This window comes from Manis pentadactyla, chromosome 1 (assembly GCF_030020395.1).
Source record: "Manis pentadactyla isolate mManPen7 chromosome 1, mManPen7.hap1, whole genome shotgun sequence".
Taxonomy (NCBI): domain Eukaryota; kingdom Metazoa; phylum Chordata; class Mammalia; order Pholidota; family Manidae; genus Manis; species Manis pentadactyla.
The window spans coordinates 177,134,780-177,152,514 of record NC_080019.1 but is presented as its reverse complement, the minus strand read 5'-3'; the positions used below and the strand labels follow the sequence as shown (position 1 = coordinate 177,152,514).

The window sequence follows — 17,735 nt, the reverse complement described above, 5'->3', positions numbered from 1 at the left end:
CCAGTAACACACTTCTGCCTAGAAGTCCTCTAAGGAGAAGTCAGAGAGGCAAGGCACAACAAGAGTTACTTGCAAGATTCTGTCAAGTGAGTACAAAAAATTCTTGTCTGCACCTTCTCTCAATGTCTCATGGCGACTTAATAAAACATACCTGAACTTCAGCAGCAAAATACATTTATTTGGACTGAAGATCACTTAGCAGGTAGTATAAGGTAGGCTAAGGAAAAATTGTCTAAAGGATAAGCAGCAGGAGTCATGCTTTCTAGAAAAAGTCCTGATGTACTGAGATGGTTGTGGCCTTCAGATAAGCAGTTGGCTGAGTGGGGAAGGTGAGGAAGGCAGAGCTGGGTAGAGCTCAGGCTAGGGACAACAAGTCTTGCAGGTGAGGAGCCAGCCTTCCCACCCCCAGGGTTTGAGAGAGCTCGGTGGACTGGCTGGAGCTGCGGGAGAGTGGGGTGGGGTTTGTGGAAATCAGGAGTCTCTGGGAAGTGTGATATCCACAGTGTGGTAGGTGGAGACACTTCATTATTTCTCCCCATGGAACTAGGCGCATCGCTGGGGAACTGGCCCCCAGGTTAGGAAACAAGGCTAAGCCAGACAAGGACTACAATTTGGGGAACTGAGGGACTCACAGCTCACCCCACAGACACTAGAGACCTACAATAGCAAGACCACATCCTGAGCACCCCTCTCGCCATGCCTGCCTGTCTCGTGTACCATCACCTCCTGAAAGGGGCTGGGCAGAACTTTGGGGGTGGTGCCCGGGCATCCACAGCAACTGGTTGTAACCAGAGACCCTAGTCACACACACACACACACACACACACACACACACACACACACACACACACACACACACACACATTCTGTATGCTTAACCTTTGTTCTGACCCATCTTTGTATGGCAATAGTATTTCCCATTTTCCAATAATATCTTAAAGTCTACAGAAATAACTGCACTATTGGGCATTTTTACTTCCTAGTTTGCTTTCATTCATTCAACAGATGGTTAACCAGCTCTGAATGAGTGCAGGCCCTGGGCTGGTCTTGGGATCCTAAGTGAGCAAAAGCAGAGGGTGCCTGCCTTCCCAGAGCTGCGGGTGAGTTCAGGAGACCTACACCAATCTAATAATGTTAAGGTACTTGCCACCAAGTGATTTTCAGCATAAACAACTTCAGTTACGTATAATGTCCTAGGGATTAAATACAACTTAAGCATATCAGGTAGATTCTAACAAGATCAGGGAGGTCACAATTAAGAAAAATTTCCCCAAGCCCTCTGTCTCAGGAATAAGCTCCTCCAAGAGTTACTGGTTCTTCTTCAGTTCGTATTTTAAATTGTTCTGGGGTCTGCATGACTATCAGTCATGGATGGTAGGGTAGCGAGAACTCACTTGAGGGAAGGGTAGATTAAGTGATCCTTAACTTCTAATTTAATAATTCTATATTCTATCTAATCAGGAAGGTTTACATCATAATCTGACAATCTCATGACTTCCTTTGATAGTTTACACAAGAGACGGCCTGTTAGTTAACAAAGAACGAAAGCACATGAACTCTTTCCAAGATGAATGAAATACACACAACATGTTTAAAAATTGATACCAATAAACTACCAACATCGGTGATAGTACTTTTCAGAATTCAATAAAATTAATATCTGTTTCCAAACTTAATACCCTTTCAATCTTTAGTGTGACCTGGGAATATTAAACCCAAACTCAGAATTTAAAGTGGCTTATTTGCTTAATTGAAGGTAGGCGCTTACACATTCTGAGAAACTGTCATTGCTTTCACAAAACATCTGATATTTGACATTTCCTTTACAATCTCAGAAGAAATAAAATTAGGTAATATTCTAAATGAAATGTAAAAGTTGCTTGGAGAGTTTAGTCCATATATTTTTCCTATTTGTGCAGAGGAAGGAATATAATACATAACAGAACTAACACATTTTAACAAATGGCAGCATATTTCAAATTTAGGGAAGCATGAAGATCTGGGAAAGCACCTTTTTATGCAAAATATTTATATAAGAGTATAAATAAAATGTGCACTACAAGGTAAAAGAAAATAGATTGGGGCATACAGAACACAGCTAATATGACTAAGCTTGTTGGAAAAAAAAAACCAGTGGATTTTTTAAAGCTTCCATTTCACAACAGAGTTGAGGGGGGAGGCATTTCACACCCATAGGCCCACTTCCCTGTGACATCTTTAAAACCAAAAGCAATGTACAGAAGACTTCTGTGAATGCTTAAAATATGCATCTATCACCCTTGATTTATAATTTTCAAATTAGAGGTGCAGAACCATAGAGGTATAATTTTTGCAGCTCCTTCTTCGCAACTTTATCTGGAAGATTCTAAAGGTCCACCTTCACACAGAGGTGCTTCTATTTGAAATAAATTTTCCAGTCAAACAAATGTCGTTCTTCCTACTCTTCAGCAATGTGAGTAGCGGATGGCCTCTTTTTAAGAGCGCCTTCCATCGCTTTCCTCAACTTGGTTTAAAATGGACAGTAATCTCAAATAAGCCTTGCATTGGTTGGCTGCAGTTTTAATGTGACAAGTTGGCATTTTTAAGAAAGAGAGCATTTGTAATTTGCTATTTGCATTTCGTGCAATGGAGACAAAATATTACATTTGTCATCACACTTGAGTTGCATTTTCACTATGCATGGATCATTTGCATACAAACAAAAGAGATTATTTTTAAAAGAGGGACTCTGTTTTTGTTTTGGTCCTTTGGGATGACTGTGGTAAATAAGAAAGGCCCAAGCCATTTTCATACCTTGGATAGCACACATTGTGTTTATGTCACCCTTTGCTTCCTCTTCCTCACCACCCACTTCCAATTCATAGGCAGCTAGTTCTGGGGTCCTTGCCACCTCTTGACTGAATGGCTGCAACAGCCTTCTGGCGGCTTCCCTTTCTCTCTTCTTTACCCTATCTTTTTCCTTTGTCAAAAAAATCTGATTATGAAACTTCCTTGCTTTAAAGACTTGTTCCCTGTTCCTCCTGGGCTCGCGGTCACACCTCTTCGCAAGACACACGAGGCCCTTCACAGCCTGAATTTAACTTCTGTTCCGCTTTTATCAGTCGACCCATGTCACTTAGCCTCTACTCACACTTCAACCATTTGCTATTCCCTGACCCTCCCAGACCCTTTCAAGACTTTGTGTCCTCTTTGCCTTTGCACAAGCTGTTCCTTCTGTCTGAGGTGCCCTTCCTGACTTCCCTTTCTGCAAAACTCTGCTCTTCCTTTGAGATCCAGATCACTCTGCAGTTCACATTTGAAAGCTTTTCTGCTTACCTTTCCTCCTCTTTTTATCATATCTGTATCATCCTCCCTCTCAGATTTCATTGTTGATTCTTCCTTTATCACAGTTTCTTCATTGTGTTAAAATTTCACTTTTCATATGGCTCTTGTGTCCTGAGTTCCGTAAGTACAGGGAACCTGTTACAGTCCCCTTTGTATTCCTGGTACATAGCACAGTAACAGGTCCAGTAAATGTTATTAAACTTAATAGCTGTTAAGTAATTGCTTATAAGCTAGGTATTCTGCTAAGTACCTTAAATGCATCACTTTGTTTAATCTAGATAGTAAACATACAAAGTTTTATAGATGAGGAAACTGAGTTTCAGAGAGGGTAGGCCACTTGCTCAGGGACACACAGCTGACGACCTCAACGTTTTAGCAGAATATAGAATTGAACCTATTTTAATTTCTAGCACATAATGCTACATAACTATCATCAGAATGTCAGATAGATGTCAGTGTACTTTTTCAGTGTGGTTTGGCACTTTTTGAGTAAGTCTACTCTGCCTCTTACTAATTATGTGACCTTGAATAAGTAACTAAACCTGTTAAACCTCAATTTCCTCATTTTTTCCCCCAGTGGGTAAAGTAATAGCTAATTCACATGGTCCCTGTAAGGATTCAGGGACGACACCTCTGTGAGGTTCCCAGCCTGTCCCTGCTCGTCCGGCGCTTCCTACCTCCCGAGCCATGCACTTCACACTCCTCCATTTCCTCAGTTAATCTTTACCTTTTGGAAATTGGAAACTATTAAACCGTACAATAGATGAAGAAACTGAGGCTTCGAGAAGTGAGTAAAGTGTCCCAAATTCATTTAATTTAGAGGAAATGTTTTTCCTAAGTTTCCCCAGACCTCAATGGACCCCTCAGATCAATAGCCCTTTGTAAAGGGATCACTCTGCCTATTTGTGTGAAAATACAACTAGGGGCATTAAAGAGACTGAATTTGGATTTGTTTTCCTTTTTTCTGACCCTTTCCCCAGCAACCAAGAACACTTAACAAGCCAGAGAATTCTCTTGGAACTAGAATGTTGGGTGAGCCAAGACACAGTAACTTTTCTACTCCCTGCTGTCTAAATTCTCCATGGCCCTCAAATTTCTACCTTCTCCATTAAGGCCTTAATCAAATATCCCCCTTCCCTCCATCCACTTCCTGCCAACCCTCAAGCAAAGATCTTGGGGCCATTTCCAAGGCAGTCAGAAGGACGGAGGGCAAACGGCCCCTGCCTGAGGATCTGGCGTCCTTAGGGAAATGTCTTGCTGGGCCCACACTTCCAAACGCACTTGGCTTCCATATTCCAGCTCTCACCTGCCTTGTTCCTTTTGGTTATTCTCTCCCACCTGCTGATGCCTCACTTTCTAGACCAAGGCTTGTTAGACTCAAGTGGCTTCAGGGTCTTGGCAGGTCATGTAAATGAGCAAAACAAGCCATGTGGGAAAGAAGAGCTTATACCCAATTAGAAGTGAAGCAGCCTCTGCCAGATTCACCGGTTGTTACCTTATGGGAATGTGGGCCCAGTGTTAGTAGGTATGTGGATTTCCCAGAGGAGCTGGAAATCCAAATTTAGGTAAAATCTCCAGATTTTTTACTAATTATATGTATTTTTTAAATTGTAAAGACTACTGTCTATCTGTATGCCAGTTTTGGTCTCCCAGTCTTCAGTTGTCAATCTCTGCCACAGACCACTGGCTCCCCAGCTGTTACCTTCATCATGGTTGCCAAGCTTATTGTGCACCCAGACGCAACATAGTTCTCTCTGAGTTCCAATACTTCATCCGTAAATCTTGCTTGCTGCTAAGAGTCATTTCTTCCTCCCCAGATTCTCCCATAATCTGTAGTATCCTTGTTTAAAGCTTTGGTCTAGAATCAGACTGGGGTCTGGAATCCTGGCTCTATTACCAGCTATGAGACCTGGGCAAGTTAGTTGACATCTCTAGGACTCCATGTTCACTTGTGGAAAATGGGGGATAATAATAGTACCCACCTCCTGGAGTTGTGAGGATTAATGATGGTATAACACAGCACCCCACAGTGCCTGTTATATGGTGAGAAATGTTAGCTATGGAGAAACCTCTTCTCTCAGTAGCTTCTACATGGGATCTCTATTTGATTCATATTCATTTTCTCAACATCCAATAAAACTTTATTGAATACATTAATAAAAAGACATCCCAGCCTCCTCCTTTCTAGCCCTGATCCATTACAACCTGGAATATAATACACTCCTAAACCACTCCATCCACAATGATCTTATTCTCTGAACCTCTGTTGTACTTAAAGGTCAGAGGTAAAAACTGGTGACCTGGGCCAAACTAGACACTGAGTTATTATGTAAAAATCAGGAGGTGTCACCTATAAGGTTTCTGACCTCTTTTTAAAAAGTAGACTAGGTTGTACTGGATTATACTCCCACACACAGAACAACAGAATGGAAGATGGGGCTTGCCTACTGGTGTAATGCAGCTTCCACTGTTCATACGTCATGACGGTTTAATAAACCACAGGCCTGCATCACTCACTTCTGTTATCTGGAGGTCTCCATGGGCATTTTACATTTGCCATCCTGACTTACAGCCTGTACTGCACCACTAGATTATTTTTCAACTTTTTAACTTGATTTCATCCTGCTTAGCAGAGCAATGTAAATTCACTGTAGATTTAGCAATAACCCTCAAAGAAAAAAACCCTATTTCTGTAATCCCGCCAGTCTTGAGGTAACAACTATGACTATTTTGACATATTTGCTTGCCATCTTATTTCTATGCATTCTTTTCTTTATAATTCCATAGCCTTGTGTTTTCTTCTATCATTAAAAAGTCATCATCAACTTCATTTTTAATTTATTTAACCTTCACCTACTATGAAAAATTTAGGTCGGTTCTTATTTTTCATTGTGTTGAATAACACTGTAATAAACATTTCCGTGCACCAATCTGTTTTGAGGTTTCTTATTATTTAAGTATCTAGATCCCTAATGGTGAAATAACATATTTGAAGACCAGAAGGCTAAAAAGGGAGTCTCGCAGACAACTTCATGAAGACACCCACATGATGCCAATTATAGGACAGAATTTTATTGTAATGTTTTTGGCATCCTCCCTTATGTAAAGTATATTTTAGGTGGCTTTATTGCTTGTCTTTCACTTCACTCACTTGCACTGAGCCTGCACTTTTTGTATCTATAATTAGGAGGACTACTACAGCCATTTCTGGGTTACAGATAAGAATCCATTTGCTAGAATTGAATCATAAAAGGTAGAACTAATGACATTTAAGACTTCATAAACTATGGGAAATAATAGATTCTAAAAAAGAATGTGAAGCCTAAAATATTTTTTTCCACAAGATTTCACATCTATTATAACTTCTTATAAACCTCATGGCATTGGTTCCTTACCAGTAGCTACATTTTACAGATAAAGGCCCTGAAGTTCAGGTTGCTGGATAGCTTCCCCAAGATGATACTGCTAGTAAGTACAGAACTGCTTACTAACTACTTATTATTTGACACCAGCCCAACTGACTCAAAACTCTGTGTGCTTACTCAAGATGCAATACTGCCTACAGATAAATGGAAAACAGCTGCTTGTGTGCTCCTTTGCAACCTCTCACACTTCACTGTTGTTAAAAAAAAAAATCACGTTTGGTATATTTACCACTAAACTGGACTCCTTATGAATAGAAATCATATTTGTTCATTTGGTGCATTTTTAATGTGTAGCACAGTGCCTGGTACAAAGGTGCTGAATCAACTGAAAAATTACTAGGAACACAGAGAAACAGGCAGTGGCCAGAATGGGTGTTCGCTTGTGTAAGCATTTTTTTTCCTTTTTTTTTTGGGCAGCGAGAAGACTTTATTTAAGGCAAAGTACACACTCCAAGAAAGGGGAGTGTGGGCAACCTCAGCGAGGAGGTGTGTGTTGTGTAAGCATTTTTAAGACTCTTTATACAGTTGAGAAATTGCTTTCCAGAAAGGTATAGCCATTCATAATCCCATAACCAATAACATATGAAAGTACCATTCTTCATGTACACTCGTTAGCATTATTATTCTCAATCCTCAACATAATAAAACTTGTTAATTTGATCAATTGAAATATCTCACTGGAGTTTGCATTGGCATTTCTGTAATATTTAGTGAAGATGAGCATTTTGGGGTTTCTTTAAAAAGTTACTGTTTAAACTATTTTGAAATAAGTTAGGATTGAAATGAAGTTGAAAGAAATGTATAGGGAGGTCCTTTGTTCCCATCATCCAGTTTCCCCCAATGGTAACGTCTTGCATAACTGCAGTACAATGTCAAAACCGGGACCTTGACATTGGTATAATCCACAGAGCTTATTCACATTTCACCAGTTTTATGTGGATTCATCTGTGTGTGTTTCTATGCAAAGATTCATGCAATTGAGATACAGAACTGTTCTATGACCACAAGGTTCCCTTGCGCAATCCCTTGGTAGCCGCTTACCTCCTCCTTTTTCCAACAACCTTAACAGTGGCAGCCTCCAGTCTGCTCGCTTGTCTCTATGATTTTGTTATATCAAGAATGTCATATAAATGGAATCATATAGTGTGTAACATTCTGAAATTGGCATTTGCAGTTAGCATGATTCCCTGGAGATTCATCTATGTTTTTGTGTGTATCAATAGTTATTTTCTTTTATTGATGTGTAGTATTCCATGGTATATCTGTCCTACAGTTTCCACTCACCCACTGAAGGACATTTTTTCCCCCAAGTTTTTGACTATTGTGAATAAAGTTAGTATGAATAATCATGTACGGGTTTTTGTGTGAATATAAGTTTTCATTCCTCTGGGATCAATGCTCAAGAATGCAGTTTCTGGGCCATAAATAAGAGTATGTTTAGTTTAGTAAGAAACTACCAAACTGTTTTCCAGAGTGACTATACCATTGTACATTCCCAACAGCAATGTATGAGTGATCTAGTTTCTCAGCATCCTGCTGGCATTTGGTATTACTAGTATTTTTTATGTTAGCCATTTTGATAGGTGTGTAGTGTTATCTCACTGCGATTTTAATTTTCATTCCCATAATGGCTAATGATGTTGAGCATCTTTTCATGTGCCTGCTTGTCATCTAAATATCTTCTCTGGGGACATATCTTTCTATATCTTTTGCCCATTCTCTAATTGAATAGTTTGTTTGTTTACTGTTTAACCTGATAAATGAAAATAACTCATTGGTGTTTGAAATGTCATTTCAATAGCTAGTGAGAAAGAACAGTTTTTGTCGTCCATATTTATCTTTCAAAAATCACTTAATTATTAACTGTATTGGATTGCTTTTGTCATGTCATAATTGTTGGTTTCTATTCTCAATTAGACTATAAAAATTACATTTCCTTGGGGTATCATGATTGGTGCACATGGTGTGTGTGGGGTCACGGGGAAGACAGTGTAGCTCAGAGAACACAAATAAGGGCTCTTTGGCATCTTACTACACTGATGGGCAGTGACTGCAATGGGGCATGGGGGGGAACTCGATAATGGAGGTGAATGTAATAACCACATTGTTTTTCTTGTGAAACCTTCATAAGAGTGTTTATCAATGATACCTTAAAAGTAAATAAATACATGTTCCCAAGTGAAAAACAAAATTACATTTCCTCTTTATTCTCCACAGTGGCTTAAAATTATCAGTTTCTTGTTAAAGATTTATTGTTTAGTTGGTTGAAAATAGTTGTAAGATGGGGATGATGATCTAGGTTTATCTTTTGGTTATTTATTTATCTAAGACTTTACTCCACGGTTAGTTTCTGGTTGGTATAGATTAATTGGTTTACTTAATAAAATGTTCATTCTTTTTAATTTTAATTAAATCTTATAGTATAGTCAAATCTGATTAATTTATTCCCCAATAATATAGAACTGTGACATTTGGATTGTTTGGCCAATAATATCCTTGTTATTACAGAAAATAAAGCTTAAATACATGTTGACTTCAAAGCTTTCTAAGAAAATGCTTTAATACTTCTCTATTCCAATTCTACCATATTTTTTGTTTCTGCTTATTGACGTAAATTCTAAGTGACCCCAGAATTCCACTTGGACTTGTTTTCTTTACATCACAAGATTCACCACAGGCTTCATCTCTGAGAAGCCTTAAAGAACAACTTCCTTATGTCTTAACAAATGGAATTTGTGTCAGTACCAAAACCCTAACATGTAAAATGACAGCTGCAAAAATCCTTTCTTCCTGAAATCCTTCCCAAACCAGTTATGGGTGGACAAAGAAGTTTAGCTATTAAAGCAGAGGAGGAAAGACGACTCCAGGTCTGGCTGCCTCAACCCTACGTTGTTTCCATATGGCTCCTCACAGACAGCCGTGGCGAATTTGACCCAGAGAAGAGGTTCCCTTTCACCACCAAATGTTTTGCCAGAATGCCCTATCTGCTGTCTCCATGTTCTCAGCTCTGTGGGATTTACTCCCTTTACTCAACTGGGAGTGCTCTGCAAAGGTCACCGCAGCCTTTGGACTGACATTTTCAGACATTCTCCTACTTCACCTTTCTTCGGAATTCGACACTGTGCCTATGCTCTGCTCTGTAAATGTTTTTCTCCTTTTAGTTAAGGTGACCTAATCCTTTTTGGTTCCCCACCACCACCTCTCTGATGACTTATTCACAGCTTCTTTCTCTGGCCGTATGTGCACAAGGTAGTATGCACACTCACCAAGTGTATCAGAGGCTAGGGTTGTAGCAACAAAGTACCACAAAGTGGCTTAAACAACAGACATTTATTTTCTCACAGTTCTGGAAGGCTGAAGTCCAAACTGAAGGTGTCAGCAGGCTGTGAGAGAAGGGTCACGGATCTGCTCTAGGCCTCTCTCCTTGGTTTGACTTGAGAAACACGTCTTCTCCATGTTCCTTCACATCATCTCTCTATGCATGTTTCTGTGTCCACATTTCCTCTTCCTTACAAGTACACCAGTCATCTTGGGAAAGTGCCCACCCTAATGACCTCATTTTAACTTGATTATCTCTGTAAAGATCCTACCTCCAAATACTAGGGGATAAGACTTCAACATATAAATTTGGGCAGATACAATTCAACCCCTAACACTTAGTCCCTGGAGTCACGTCTTCTGTGGTATTTCATGTGCTCAGTGTAGAAGTCTAGTAACCACACCTTGTCTCTCCACAGATAACGTCCTCTTCTTCGTTGTCTCTCTCTCCTCCCTTGGTTGCTGTGGTGTCACCCTTCTCCCGCTTTGCTCCAATCTTTCTAGTCCCTCCTTGGTGGCTACTATGGATTCTTCATCCTTACCACTCTCCTTAAATGTCAAAGTTGTCCAGGTTCCATCCTTGGCTTCTTTTCACTCCACCATCCCTGCTCCCTAGTGATCTTACTAGAGATTTCCAGCTGTCACCAGAACTTATGCTGAAGACTTAATGTTTACTTCAGCCCATACCTCTTTCTTAAGATTTGCACTTGTATATCTACTTGTCTACTTGGACATCACCACCCAGCTTTTCCACAGGATCTCAAATTCAATATGTCAAAAAATGAATTCACCTTCTATCCTCTCTTTCTCCCTGGCCCAAACCCAATCTACTTCCTATATTCCCCATTTTGTGAAAATTGCTACTGTGTACTTAGATCTTTCCTTCCAAGCTCTGTATCTGTCCGAAACCAAATCCTGTCAATTCTAGTACTTATCCATTTCCTAAATCCACCCTCTCCTCTCTGATCCCATCATAAACACCCTGGCTTCATGTCCTCAACACCTCTCCTTGGATTATTCCAATAGTGTCCCAAATGATCTCTTTGTCACCCCAAATCATTTCTGCATTCTGCTCTCAGAGGAATTTTTTAAAATAAATTTTATCATATCTTTGCTGATGATTCTTTAAATTTAGGCTGTGACTTCAGGATAATCACAACTGGACGCCTGGGCTCCAGGGGCTCCTTTACGGGTCCCTCCCAGTTTCTGTATCCTTTATACCTTTGAGGCATCTTCTCTCAGCTATACTTGCAATTCCCCCAGGCACCTCATTTGTCTATTTCATCACCCAGACCTTGAGTCTCCCAACTATGCTGAACCCCTATGGAGCCCCCAGCTGGCGGTGTGTAAAAGCCTCAGCAGGATCCCTGAGTCAGTTCTCATCTGTGGCACAAGCTCTTTGCCCCTGGCCTCATCCATGTGCCTAGTTTGGCCCTCAGCTCCCTTAGCTTCACCCTCCTTCACAGCATTTGGTTTCCTGTCATGCTTAGAGTCACTCCCTGGAAGTGGCTGGCTTTGTCCTTGGGCTCTGCTCATTTCAGGTCAGCTCCCCTGGGAGCCCAGACCAGGGTTGTTCTACTAGTCTCAGAGGCTACTAATTAGTTCTGGGGAAAAAACCTTCCCGAATTCTACTCCTAACATTGCCATCGAGTAGTTATGTAGTCCTAGACAAATCACTTCCCCTCTATTTCTTAATCTTAACAATAATGGTAATAAAAACAATGAATAACAATAATCACTGAGTACTTATCAGAGCAAAGTTCTAAGCACTTTAGATGGATTATCTCATTAAAATTTCACTACCACCTTATGACATATCACAATTATCCCCATTACACAGATAAGAAATGAAGGATTACAACTGTTTACACAACTTGTCCAAGGAAACACAGCTAGAAAGTGGGAGAAGCTGGGATTAAGACCCCAGTCCTCTGGTTCCAACATAGCTGCTGAACCCCTGTAGTGTTCTTCCTCCCACTATGCAGTTCACTCTAAAGCCATGCCATCACATCCATAAAATAAGGAAATGAGTGTTCTGAACTCTTCCACTTAGAACATTCTATGGAAACAAGCCTATTAGGGTCCTGTGAGTTATGAGTAGAGTGAGTATATTTTGAAGAAGGCTCGAGAGACAAAAAGGTTAAACACAAAGGGCCAAAGCCCTAAAAATGGAATTCCACAAATGATGAACAATCACATCCACTAAACAGATGTCTGCTTTTCTGAGGGAAGCCAGCTATTGGTTTCTTTTTCTTAAATACCAACTTTATTTCTTTGCCCACACGTTTCCAAGTTCAAAAGCACAAAGTAGAAGATAAAAATCATTTGTGTGTGTATAGGAATCACGTAGATATGTAGTAGCACCGTGCATTCCACTTTTTTGCCTTAAGCTAAGCATGTTAATGATTTTTCTACAAGGAAGTTTCTAATGACTGTATGGTATTCCACTATGAATATTCCATAATGAACCAATTATCTATTATTAGACATTTAAGTTCTTTCTAAGATTTCCCCTATTAGAAACAACGGCAAGAAAAATATCTATATCACTAAAACTTGACAATCATATACTATATGTCCTTACAACAAACCCCTAAATATTGAACTGGTTGGTTAAATGGCATCTACATTTTAAGGGCTTTTGATATGTATTGCCAGATTATTGTCCAGAAAGGTTATGTTATTACCATCAGTAGGTAATAAGAATATAGATATTCTGCCATCTTTGGAAACATGCAGGATTCTTGCTTGCTTTAAAAAAAAAGATTTGCCACTTTGATAAAAAAAAAGTGATATTTTCCTGTTTTAATTTCATGTGTTTTATTTCTGATGAGACTAAATATTATTTATTGGCCATTTAAATTTTAAAATTTCCTGTTCATGATCAATTTTCAGGGTGCATGAACCAAGGAAAATTGCAATAAGAACAATATACAATATACACTGTGGTTCTATAGACATCTGTAGACAGGGTTAGCATAATTGAATGGTAGCACTCCTAGGGCTCCACAAAAATTATAAATTCTGAAGATTTTTTTTCATACATGTGTAACATTTCAAAATTCCACTGGAAGGGAAAAGAATCTTTACTTGGAAATTAATCTAATCTTCTGAAATAAAAGCAGCAAAGCTGTTTCCCGTTGAGCACTGGCTAATGGGTATTACTGAGATTTTCAAAGAATAGTGATAAATAATGATGGACCCCCAGCTACCACCATCCAAGAGAAGGGTGGGTGTGACTTCTTTCAGTAAATCACCACCCTGGGGCCTTCCACACAAGGAGAGACCTTGTGGTGCAGAGCAAAGCGGCAAGAAATATTTTAGTTCTTTCTAGTCCTTATGAGCACGGTGACCTCAACAAGTTATTTAACCTCTTCAAGGCACAGTTATCTCATCTACAAAACAGAAATATGGTATTATCTGTCCGAGAACCATGGCAAAGATTAAAATTCAGTGAGATAACACTCATAAGGTACACAGCATATCGTGTGTGTTTAATACCCGGGAACTAATTGAATTACTCTGCCTCTTTCCACTACCTCACTCTGCTCAGAATCTCCCATGGCCTGTTTGTGGGTGACTCATTTTCTGGGTTCTGCATTTTCTTATACCTTTTCTTCCTTTTCCTTTTCCTTGGCCTCTGTCCTTCTACCTTCTCATCTCATTCCCCATCCCTAGACCAAACTGACCTGGAATACACAAAATTTACTCCCTATTATTTGTAATACTTTTAGAGACATTTAACATTTTTCTGACTCTTAAAATCAACAACCACAACATTTAAATATAGAAAAATTAATTTAAAAAATAAAAATTCATCACTTAAAAAAAACAACAGCCAGTACATTTTTTGGCACCTCAAATAATTCTCACCTTTGTATGGCAGTCAAATGTCTTTGGTATAAATTTTTTTCAAAACTTCCCTATTTGGGAGCAATGGAATCAATCTAGAGTAGATGCTTCAAGAAGAGGAAAATGGCTTCCAGACTTTAGCTAACCTTTCACAGCAACAACCACTCTTTCTCCCAGGTAATCCTGCATTTGGCTTCTGCATAAATATGCCTTTAATACATATAAGCTTTCTTGGGCAGAAAGGACAGAAAACAGGCCACCATCCTCAACTTCAGACTGCCACTCAGGTCACCTAACACATAACTGCCTGTCTGAGAATAATAAGAACGATCACTCACCATCTGAAATCCATCTTGGCTGCTTTTGCTGTTGGGCTAATGTGTTGGGATGACCCTGCTTGTCTGTCTGTCTGTGATTGTCCACGTTACAGTGAAAGGAGGAGCAACACTTCTACGTCTGTGAGAGCCTTCCTCTTCAATGACTGCATATCCTGTAACTTTCTTTAATAAAGGCTGTTCCTCTTTTTTTTCTACAGATTTTGCCAACACTTGTGGAAGAAATTTAACCCTTTCCTTCCACTTGAATGTGTTGGCCTAGGTCTAAATATATTTTTAAAAATTAATTTAGTGACTTGAGTTCCAGACATGACATCAAGAGGAGGCTGACTAAAAATTCCCCTTTTGAAATTCCCGTGAAAAACCTAGGAAATAATATAATTAAAAAGAGCAGAAAATCTTTGCATCTATGAAAGAACATCCTACAGATTTTGGTAAGACGGTAAAAAGTGTGATTTATTATGGATGTAGATTGGGAGTGGTCTTCCCCTGTGATTTCCACTACCAAAATGATGGAGGATTTCACTGACCTCTGGGGACGTGGGGATGTCCTCCTGTGAGAGCTGTATGACCAAGAAGAGCAAACGAAAACTACTGCTTTTATTACTTCATTCCTTCTATAGCCAAAGGTTAAATTGGTCAGAGAAGGTTCTTGAAATAGAAACCTGAGAAAAATAAGGACTAAAATTTAGAGCTGTACTTGAGAGAGAAACAAAATTTATCAAGCAGAAACTATTGCAAGAATTAAAGAAAATTCTGCACATGATTAAGGAGGGTACTATTAAGGAACTCAAAGGATTCCGACTGTCAAAAAAAATTGTAAGAAAATGGATTTTAATCTGGATAAATCACTGTGAGCATTTTAAATTCCAAAGACAAAGAAAACTAAAATCAAATGAAAATGTAGGATGACTGCAGAGAAAGATAAACCAGCTTGGCTTCTTACTCAACCCTAAATGTCAGAAAACCACAGGACAATATCTATAGAGTTTTGAGGTAGCATTCTCTGCCCCAATAAAATGCCAATTAGGTGTGAAGTCAATAGAACTATATTACCAAGCAGACAGAAAAACCAAGAACAACAAACATACCACCACCGAGATAACATTCCTAAATAAATTACTTAAAGATATGCTCCAGAATAGTAAAAAAATGAATTAAAATTTATTTTAAAAGCCTAAGAATGAAGAAGCTATGATTGAAAAAAAATGGTGAGCTTGAAAGCCAGTTAAACATATTGAAATAAGGCTAAACAATTGTAAATCAGTTTAGAATACCAAAAGTTTAAGAAAGAATTACTAGAAATAAATTACCTACATCATTTTTAATGATGTTTGAAAATAACAGGTGATAGAAAGGATTCTGGGGCCGTTGCAGAGTAGGAAACACTAGGAATCTGTCTTCCCACTTAGACAATTGCACTGGCAGAATCCGTCTGATGTGACCTTTTTGGAATTTTGGAGTTTCAGTTTCAGGGGAAGGCTTGGACTGTAAACTGTCGTAATTTCAGTCAATTTGAGCTCTTAGCACAGTTAGCAGCTACCCATCCTCCACTCCCCGCTTCACTGCAGGAAGTTGTGCACATGTTCCTGGAGATACTTGCAGGAGTCAGGGTGGGCAAAAAAATATCTTGTCCTCCAAGTATCTGGAAACTATGCTCTGATCCCTGATTGCTGCTTCTGATACATAAGTGCAGACAAAGAGATGGGCAGCCATTTTTGTTGCACCTGATCCCACCTTTACAAGCCGCCCCCCAAGTGGAAGTGACTTGTGGGGGATTTAAAAGAGCTGGTATGCTCCTTTTCCCTTCATTTTTTTCTTTTTCTGTTTTTATGGAGCCAGAGATATTAAAGACAAGGATATTCATTGCATATATGGTGAAATTTAGAAAGTGACCATGCATGCCCAGGGAAAGGAACAGTCTCAGAAAAGACGTGTGAAGACCTTAAGTTTATACCTCAGTCTGGTCCTTGGCACAGAGATAGCCTACAACAATCAAATTAAAAAATTAGAAAACACTAGAGAAGGTGGATAACCTGATTTTCAAAGTTACTACAGTATTAGATTGAAATATCCATTTTACAACAAAACATCAAAGGTATACAAATAAATGGGAAAGTATGGCCCATTGAAAGGAAAAAAATAAACCAAAAGAAAGTCTCATAAAGACTTGATGGCATATCTACTAGAAAAGATCTTAAAAAATCTGTATTAAAGGTGCTCAAGGAACTGAAGATGTGTAAGAAGTCAATAAAATAATGTATGAACAAAATGGAAATTTCAGTAAAGAGATAGAAAACCTAAAAAGAAACCCAAAAGAAATTCTAGAGATGAAAAATATAGTAACTGAAATGAAAAATTCAATAGAGGGAACCAAAGGAAAATTTGAGCAGGCAGATGAAAAAAATCAGTGAACTTTAAAATGTGATAAAAGAAATTATTGTGTCTAAGGAACAAAAAGGAAAAAAGATTGAAGAAAAATGGTCAGAGCCTATGGATACCATGAGACATCATCATATCCACCAACATTCTCATAGTGGGAATCCCATAAGGAGGAGAGAGAGAGAGAGAAAGAGAGAGAGAAAGAGAGAGAGAGAGAGAGAGAGAGAGAGAGAAAGGGGCAAAGAGAAACCTTTAAAAATTTGGTGAAAGACTTGCATGTGAACATTTAAGCTCAATAAACTCCAAGTAAGATAAAGCCAAACAGACTCATACTGAGACATGTAATGAAACTTCTGAGAACTAAAGACAGAGAATTTTGAAAGCAGCAGGAGAGAAGTGACTTGCCATATACCAAGGATCACTTGTAATAAATTACAGTATTTCTCATCAGGAACTTTGGAGGCTAGAAGGCCACAGAAGTAATTAAAGACCTCTCAAGCAAACAAACAAAATCATGGGACCTGATGGATTCACAGATGAGTTCTACCAAACATTTAAGAGGAATTAATGTCACTCCTCCTCAAACTCTTTCAAAAAATTAAGAAACAATTCCAAACTCATTTTGTGAGGTCAGCCTTACCTTCATTGCAAATCCAGTTAAGGACACTACAAGACATGACAATTACAGGCTGGTATTCCTGATGAACATAGATGGAAAAGTTCTTAACAAAATGTTAGCAAACCAAATTCAGCAGCACATTAAATAGATCATACACCATGATCATGTGGGATTTATTCGTGGGGTGCAAGGATAATTCAATGAACAGGATGAATGATAACTTATCACATTAACAGAATGAAGGATAAATACAGGTCATCTAAATAGATGCAGTAAAAGCATTTGACAAAATTTGGCATCCTTTCTTGATTAAAAAAATAGAATTCTAGACAAATTAGTATACAAGAAATGTACCATAACATAATAAAGACCGTATATGACAAGCCCATAGCTAACATACTCAGCAGTGAAAAGCTGAATGCTTTTCCTCTAAGATCAGGAAAAAAGACAAAGATGCCCACTCTCACCAAATCTTAAAAT

General features: G+C 38.8%; 1 protein-coding gene across 2 annotated transcripts in view; it reads right to left on the bottom strand.

The window, feature by feature from the left end:
- CD86 (CD86 molecule) overlaps positions 1–14,404 on the bottom strand; it is a 53,794-nt gene extending 39,390 nt beyond the window's left edge. The window contains exon 1 of one of the 2 annotated variants that reach the window (XM_036883443.2): positions 14,258–14,404. In XM_036883443.2, the coding sequence (XP_036739338.1) occupies positions 14,258–14,271 (14 nt within the window). In that variant the 5' untranslated portion in view covers positions 14,272–14,404. The remainder of the gene's footprint in view (positions 1–14,257) is intronic. The other variant, XM_036883442.2, reaches the window with a different exon arrangement.
- Positions 14,405–17,735: the final 3,331 nt, after the last annotated feature.